Genomic DNA, 9,159 nt, shown 5'->3' on the forward strand with positions numbered 1-9,159 from the left:
CTGGCAAAGTTGTTCCATTCATGACTCAAAAGAGCCTATTCTAGATGTTTTCAGCACATATTAAAAGAAAGTTGGCATTTTCATCTTTCCTTCATTCAACATAGAGAATGACAACTAAATGAAGGAAAATAACACACAACAAAAATATTTGGTGAGTTTTCCATTAAAAAACACAAAAACTTTGCTTTCTATGTTCTAGTTTATACATAAATTCTTAAGCCAAGCCTGTTAGCACAGATGCTTCCCGGCAGTATGTCAAACATCATAACTAAATATCTACTTTATGCTTTCTCCCTTCTGCTGCTAGAAGTGGCAGGAATGCGATATGCTTTCAACAAAAGTGTTTGGCTTTACTGCGCACTGCTATTTTCCAGCTTGAACACAACACCACAGGCTTCTAATTTTGAAGTCAAACAAATGATACACACTGAACAGAAATTTGGGAGATCTGTGCTGAGCTTGAGCCCTAAAATCATAGATTGCATGGTATCTCTGAACTGCATCCCTCTTTACATGACAAGCACATTTGTCTGCTAGGAATGTCACTCTTTAGATGCAAGCACTGCAGACACAGCACTGCCACCTGCTCGTAGCATCACCTCTCCAAAGCTGGTCTTCCAAGAAAGATCAGTTACAGGCCATGTCTTCACAGAACAGCAGCTGCTTCATGTATTTTTTTCCTGTGGAGAAGCAAGCCCACGTGTTGCTCCTCTCCCAAACCTTCCACCATTACCATTTTCACAGGTGGACAGTAATTCTGCTGCTGGTAAGAATGGCAGCTAAAATCCCAGCAACTGCAAAGCTGCATTGGCTGCATGACTGAGGGCAGAACTGAAGCTTTTCCCACTTCTGCTAATAAAGCAAACATGCTTGCTTCTGTGGTTATCCCAAACCCTCACCAAATACTGCTGTGAGTGTGAAAAATCAATAAATGTTCTTTTCCCTCCACATCTATTCCGTCATACAGTGCAGGTGGCACAAGGGATACTGGCATTTCTTCCAGCATAGTCTGTGTCTGCACACCTCTTTTATGTACATCGTTCCTGACAGTGTGTCAACAACCCATCCTGTACTTTTTTCAGTAAGTAGCAAAAAAGCACAACAAAAGCAGAGCAACTATTTAGAGCCTTTTGCTCCTCTCCCCACCTTGATGCTTGCGCTGTGGACTGGCAGCATAGGCCCAAGACAAAGGACAAGAAGGCTCTAATAGGCAACAACATGGGCTACTGAAGATACAACTTATAGGACATCAAGTCCTCTGAACAGCTTCAAGCATAACCCAACGTCTTTTTCCTGCAATTGGACACAAACATATTGAAGAGGACATATTAACTACTTATGTCATAGTTAATAAAAGTTAATAACTTGTATTAACTATGGCATAAATGCAAACCAGACAAAAATTTGGCTTTGATTATGTCCATCAGATCTGCATACATTTTAGGTGTGTTAAGATGTCACATTGTCTCTCACACAAAAACGAGAGATACAGGATGCTCAATATTTCCCCTTTCTGCCCACCAGGTTCCCATTGGCATCAACAGGATTCTGCACATTGTGCTACACCATCATTCCTCACAGCTCACACATGCCACATCTTCTGGGGATCATTTCAAAGGAGCCATTCAACATGGTATGGCATGGGGAAAATATTGTCCCAGTGGAGACACAATACCACAGGAATCTGATATATTGTTCATATTCTCCATGGCAACAAATCATAATGTTAGAAATATTTAGAGAGAAACGATCTGATGGTTTCTCAGTTGGAGACCCTTACGATTCTAAGAAATATGATCAAATACTTTTGTTTATTTTTCAGACTGTTTGTACATTTTGCCACAGTTGTTTCAAAAAGTGCATTTAAGCCCAGTGTTACACAGTCAATGCTTTTTGATGTTCCCCAGGGCTGCTCAGGATGCCCACACTTATTTGTAGTTGATTATTACAAAGCAAAGGGAATTATTATTTCCACCCTACCTGCCTTACAAACAACTCAAATGGCTTTATATACAGTATATATCACTAAAAATTCCTGGACTTCCCACTGCAACTAAGTGCTTCCCTGCTGCAGAATTTTACTTTAATGCCCAGATCAAACACTTCTTGGCCATAAAATAAATTCTTTTTGACACTATATATGCTTTATATTCTCATACATAATTGCATATACTGACTACTCAGGCTGAGAGCTAATAAGAACTGAAAAATTTTAGGTGATACAGTCATACTGTAGCAATTTTCTTATTATTTTTCATTATTTATTTACTGTATACAAAGAAGTTGATAAATTCCTCTCATGGGAAAATAATATATTTCATACCTCAGAATCATATTTATCAGAATTATACTAGCTCTTTAGCATTACCAGTACAGATTTATCAGCATTTTAATTAAGCACTTTCAGCTGTTCACACAAAGCTTTACTCATGGGTACTTTGTGTGTTTGTTTTTTAAATGGCACATTCCACTACTGCAGGCCTTTTTTTTTTTAAACAGCCTTTTACTTATTGCTATCTATTACTGAATAAACTTGATGAACTTTCTGTCAATGAAGGACTGGGTTGTGCTTTATAAATTCATCTTCACTTGTTGCATTCATATTTATATTAACAAATACATTCATCTGGCTCTCTACCCAGAGACCCTGTTCCTTGCAGCACTGTCTTATCAATTACAAGCAAAGCTAAGCCAACTCAATCAAAACATTCAATACTATCAGAAAGCCACATCCCAGTCCTTGTTAAGAAATATTAATTCCTGTAAAGATATTTACTATTTGCATTCAAGTGACAGAAAAGAAAGCTCCTACAGCCACCACCTGCCACTGCTTGCTCCTCCAACTCAAGGTCAGGCACTGCTCTGGCAAGAGTAGACATAGCTCTCTTCACAGTACCTGGAACAGGGCTAATTGTGCTGGAAACAGTGTTGACAGTACAGAGATGTGTCTGTTATTGCTGAGAACTGCTTACACACAGGTCAAGGCCTTTTCTGCTCCTCACACCACACCACTAGTGAGGAGGGTAGGGGTAAGCAAAATTCGGGAGTGGACACAGCCAGGACAGCTGACCCCAACTGAGCACAGGGTTATCACATCCCATACAGCACCACGCATCACTTACAGGGGGATGCAGGAGGAGGAATGTTCAGAGCAATGACTTCCCTAGTTCTGAGTGATGGCTTCACTTTTACTCTTGTGATTCTCTGCCCCATCCCACCAGAGGGAGTGAGTGGCTGTGCAGGGTTGAGTTGCTGGGGTTTTTCCAGGACATGTGCCCAACATGGGCCTCAAAGGGTTTGAGAAAATTGCAGATTTGTATGGAATGTACTAGATTGAATTTACAGCTGTTACTGCTGGTCACCTGTTAATCAGCAGCTTCTGTGTTTGCCACGGGGCTTGCTTCCCTTACTGCTTATTAGAGTCTACTGCTCATTAGTAGCTACTCTTTGCTTTTGGTGGTTGATGTACTGCTTATCACCTGACTGCTGGGCCTGGGAACATTTTGATAAGAGCAGTGCCCATGCTCCTGGGCTGGCAAGTGGCCAGGGCATCTCTGCTGCTCCTGTGCACTGGGCAGGCTGGAACTCCAGTGTGAACTCAAGCCAAAGGGGTGTGACCTGTGGGTGAGTCCCTGTGGCAAAAGGACAGCCCAGGTGGCTGTGGCTGTGAAGAAGCCCATGCCAGAGCACACACATCTCAAAGTGCCTGTGGCTGTGGTTACAGCTGTACCACAGCTGCTACCTCTGAAGGGACTGTGGGCCAAGGGTAAGTGCACACGGGAGGAGGTAGTCCCTGAAGCACTGTGGCTGAGCATGAGGCCATGCTGGAGCATGTCAAAGCCCACCACAAAGCAGGGACTGCAGCCATGGGAAAGGCAGGAGCAGGTTTACTTCTGAAAGTACTGTGGCTGTGGTAAGGCCATGCTGGAGTAAGCAGCTGTGTGGGTCTTCGTTGTTTTTGAGGGTTAAACTACAGCAAGTCCCCATATGAACTCTGCCAGCACTATAACTGCACATTCCTACACATGTCCAGGCAGCAAAATAATTAGACAAGGTAGAGTTTAGCTTCTAGGTCCCTGTGTTGGCCTCAGCTCATCAGTTATCACATAAGCATTCAAAACATGAAACAAAACTTGCTGAAACAGCCCCCTTACTTAGGGCTTGATTTCAACACTGTCTTCTGTTCCCATGACTAGTGCTAGAAGACAGCATGGACCTTGCCAATGTGATACTGGATTGCTAAAAAGTGACAATATCTTACGCCTTGCTACATGACAAAAGTACTGTGGGACAGTTAACGAAGACCTGTTTCAATTTCTGACCTTAAATTGAAACCACTGTCATCATTTCAAACATTGTTAGTATCTCTTTAATACAGAGTATAGCCAGAGCTTGACTTGCAATACTGATTTTGAACATCTTCCTCTTTTCTACAGATAAAATTAGCTATTAGAGACATCTACACAGTCACATAAGCATATCTATTCACCATCTCAGCCAGCAGCTGGAGACAAATGCAGGGCAAACTCAAATATAATGCTCAATGTTTACAACTTTCTTTTGTGGAGCAGTAACCATATGACCTTTTACTTGCTGAGGAACTCTGGTTCAGGAGTTCAAATATGATATTCTAACTCCCATCTAACACTTCTTTAATGGCCAAGCAACTCCTTATCACTAGTGCCAAGCATATAAGAGAGAGCTCTTTGCTGTCTTTATATAGATTTATGAAATGGTGTTTGATTAAAACACACTTCAGGGATGTTTAAGAATGAAAATTCTGATTTATTTTCAATTAAAACTTTTTTTTCTAGTAGTGATCTTTCTAGTGTTTCCTAAAATGAAATTCATATGTAACATGATAACACAGGGCTTTCCACTTTTAGAGGCTCTAACTTGGAAGTAAGATGAGAGCTGACAACCTGAATTTGCAACAGGATGTCAAATGATGCCCTAAATACTGCCAATTCTTCTTTCTGGTACTATGTTTCATATTGATATTTATATTACATATAAAGTTCCACTTTGTGTGTGAACTCATTATCTGGACCTCAAAGATTCTTGACGGCAAATGTCTGAAAAGTTGTTTTTCACGTTCACTATTTCTGCAGGGTTGTGTAATCATTGAATTCCACTGGAATTTTATACCTACTTGCTATTGCATGTCTTTAACACATTTTAGAATAGGGTCTCAAACCTAATGACCTTTAAACTCTTAAAATATGGGAACTCATCCAAAGCAAAAAGACTGTCTGAACTTCCTTAATGATATCTCTACAAGTGGAGATCTTCAAAATTAATAGAAACTTCCTATAATAAAGGAGGAAATAGCTCCTACATAGTTCACTCTCAGGAGCACAAATTAATGGCTCTGTTCAGCTCAGCTCTGAATGCACTGCATACAAACAGCATAGAAAGTTATTCTCTGTAAAAGTGATTAAAACAAATAGTTTAGGCATTTCATACTGCAACCTTACCATCTCGCCTGTTGAGTTTTGCAAAGCTGGGACTGTGAGTACTGAAGAGCTCAGAGGAACTGGTAAGGGCAGCTGAAGGTAAGGGAGATACCAATGCATCATCACAATTATCTAAAAAGGAAAACAAAAAAACAAAACATACAGAGGTCATCACATGAGCAACACATATGCCAACTTATGCTATCTCCAGCTGGTGCTTTTTCTACTTAGTAAAGAGAGAGTGGACATACAGCACACTTGTGCTTCAATTCACATGTGAGAACTGAAATTAACCCTCCAGAATGTCCCAGTATGGTGGGACAGCAACCACATGGGAGCTGCTGTTAAGACACTGAATGCCTGAAAAACTAGAAAATGTGTTCCTTTCAGTAAATGAGATTTGATTGTCTAGCCTGCAGTTAAAGAGGGTTTACTCTTGCTGCAGAAGCCACTGGAAGTGCGCAGCAATGCCCCAGGAGCCCTTCGAGAAGACCCCAGGTGTTCTGTGTCCACTACAGTTTTTCCACAGAACAGGTATGTAATGTAGGAGTTACAACTTCATATTTCTGCCTGGAACTGACACACAGGAACATGCCATGAGGGCTTTTGCAACATGTAAAATTGTGTCCCATGCTTCACAGGTGTCTCAGGCTGCACTAAAATCTTACAATCTGAACACCTTCATCATTTCTTCCCCAAGCTCACACGAATGTGCAGGGCCAAATTAGCTTTGTTCACCCATGTGAACAGCCTCTGTGTTTCTCCCCTCTTTCTTTCACATCTGCTTCTGAAGACAGATGGGCTATGCTAATACTCAAATGGAATTTTTGAGCCCATAATGTTGGAACAGGGATGGAATTAAATAAAGTAAATTTTCTCATTACAATGCTGTCACAAAAACACTCAAGAACATAATGTGGGGTTTCAGTAGGGAATAATAATAATAAAAACCCCTCTCATTTTTAATTGAATCTCCCATGGAGCAAACATGGACCTAATTACTGGAAAAGGCCTGCAGGTTACCAGGATCTCAGGCCACCACAGTATTCTTGCACTCAGAGAGTAAATATGCAGTTTGCAAGGATTGGGAGGAGGTGGAGAAGGAAGGGCTCCAAAAGAAAATAAAAGCAAAACTTGCTTGATAGTTATGAACATGAATTTAGATTATTCAAAACCTGAGTGATACCTTTCCCATATTGAGACAGATTACATTAAAATATTTCTCACCCCTTTCTACAATGACTCTCTAAAACAATCCAGATACCTTTGCAATCAAAATCCAGCTCTATATGAAAGAAAATCAATGCAATCAATACAATTTATATCAGTGCATTGAATGATAGATCTCAAAAACTAAACTTCTGTCCAAAACCCTATCTCTTTGATTCCCAAGAGCAAAAAGGCCTAGCAAGATCTGCAAGATAGATAAATTAGGCACAAGTCTGCACTGATGTTGTAGCCATGAGGATAATTAGCCAACAAAACAAGTATTGTGGTCCTGAGCAGATTCTCTATGACTTACACCCTTTGAATCTCAAACAGTGGAGTGCTTCAAGTCTCCTGGTACCATGAGATCAGGGCATAACTGTTCTATTCAGACTTAAAAAAATCCCAAACAAAACACCTGTAAATTGAGGGTCTTAAATTCATGGTCACTCATGACCTGAAGAGAGATTGAAACAAAGATTGGAAATGGTGAGCTCATGGGGGCACTGACTTCACCCAAACTTATGCATTCTATAAAACCAGCAGAGGGGTTGAGTTTCTCAAAAGAAAGTCTAAAATTCTGGTGGACAGAACTACAGGACTATTCAGCCACACTTAAAACATGAGGCTGGAAATAACTGAATGCAGAGATTTCACTTTAAACACTGTATAGATTGTTGGCTCTCTTCAGCTCCCTGTGGTTGCTCCTGGGCCACGAGGGAACCCAGCACATCAATCAGCCTATGAACCAGCTGTCCATCACTGTTCCCCAAAGGCAGGACTGGATACCTATGGGACATCAAGTATCTCAGCATCACAGCAAGAGGAAACCATTTCAGAGCAACACATTTAAGGCTTTCCCTGGGACCTCTAGAGGCTTCAGACTGAGAAGTGACAATTAGCTCCTGTAACTATGAGATACTTTGTCTAAATTTCCATATCCTCTGCTTCTGTCCCAATGCACATTCATCTGTATCTCTGCTGCTACAGAACTGCAACATCATTTCCACACTAAATTCTGGCATCCTTATTTTGCTTTGTTCTAAAAAAGAAAGGAAAAAAAAAAAAAAAAAAAGGAAAGAAAAGAAAAACCAGCAGAACTAAGCTAGGAAACCTTCCTTGAATTAATATGTAACTATAAAAACATGTACGTTTAAGGCTTCAGGATTTAGGACAGCATTAAAAAATTGATGATAGTTCTGAGAGCACCAGGACTAATACAGCCTAACTTTCAACAGATAAGAGAATAGCGATTGATTGACTCAGAGTACATGCAGGAATTTCCTCCAAGTGAAGATTATTTTTCAATGGATACTCTAACAAGATGCAAAGTCACTCTTCTGCCCTTCACTCAGTCAAATCTAACTTTGCACTGAACCAAGAGTTCTACATGCACAGACCTTCAATGCAGAATATGGCACAGTTTCTACACACCAAATGAAATTCCAGCAAAGTTCTTGAGGGGATGCACCAGTCAACTTGTACATGTACAACAATTTAGATAATTTGCAGACCAGCTCTGATACGTCTCTCATCAGAGACGCAACATGCACACATTTGAGACTGGTGTCTCTTTGTAAAACTTAGCTGAAATAGGGTACAGAGTTCAAAAAGGTGGGATGTGCATGTACAGCGAGGGTCATTCCATTGGCCCTGCTTCCACAAGAAGGCAATACTGAAAAGCAAACAAACCAAACACCAAAAACACACCTCTCAATATTAAAAAACTCTCCAAGAAGGAATGTTATTATCATGTTTCTTTTTGTGATGGATGCAGACAAGAGAGAGATGAAAAATTTTGTGCTTATGCAAGATCAGAGAAGACCCATGGCAAAAGCAAAACCAGTGTATCCTGATTCCCACCATACAATCCCAACACACACATTTCAAGAGGCTTCATGCCCCCCACTTGATGTGACAGTAAAAAACCCACTATTTCAGGTGTTCCCACATTTACAGCCCCTTACCTATAGTTCCTGACCTATTTCTCCATTTGCTTTGGATGTTTACCTGTCAGGACAGGATTTTTGCTTCTTGGAGTTAACTGCATTATACGCCTATTAAAAACACTGCTGTTAACAATGAAAAATTCTACACCACAGACCCATTTAAAACATCTGGACACTCACAAAAGTGCATTTACTAGCCAGTTGTTCAGTTGTTTTCTCCTATGACAAGACAATTAGCAAAGAAATAATGAAAAAGAGGGTCTAATTGTACCTATAAGCCAACTGTTTTATGCAAACCACACAACAATACAGATGTTGATTTGCATTTGAGAAAAGGGAGCTGACCTTGAACATGCCAACTTCTGAAAAACAAACAGTTACTGGCAGCATTTACAGTATTATGAGTGTTACTAGAACTTTCATAAACAATCTTAATTCTGGAATTAAGAAAAAGATTTACATATATCAACCTGAATTTTCTGGGTTTTATTAATTAATGATTTTAAGAAAAAAAATATAAAATTAACAAAAAAAGAGGAAAAATTAAT

The 9,159-nt window shown here is 40.1% G+C and overlaps 1 protein-coding gene across 1 annotated transcript in view; it reads right to left on the reverse strand.

Moving 5' to 3' along the window:
* Positions 1–8,712, reverse strand: part of CNTNAP5 (contactin associated protein family member 5) — a 197,340-nt gene extending 188,628 nt beyond the window's left edge. The window contains exons 1-3 of the mRNA XM_041405185.1: positions 8,673–8,712; positions 7,585–7,704; positions 5,478–5,588 (exon numbers count right to left, since the gene is read on the reverse strand). Of these exons, the coding sequence (XP_041261119.1) occupies positions 5,478–5,588; positions 7,585–7,704; positions 8,673–8,712 (271 nt within the window). The remainder of the gene's footprint in view (positions 1–5,477; positions 5,589–7,584; positions 7,705–8,672) is intronic.
* Between the last annotated feature and the right edge of the window lie 447 nt (positions 8,713–9,159).

This window comes from Onychostruthus taczanowskii, unplaced genomic scaffold (assembly GCF_017590055.1).
Source record: "Onychostruthus taczanowskii isolate IOZ18803 unplaced genomic scaffold, ASM1759005v1 scaffold10, whole genome shotgun sequence".
Taxonomy (NCBI): Eukaryota; Metazoa; Chordata; class Aves; order Passeriformes; family Passeridae; genus Onychostruthus; species Onychostruthus taczanowskii.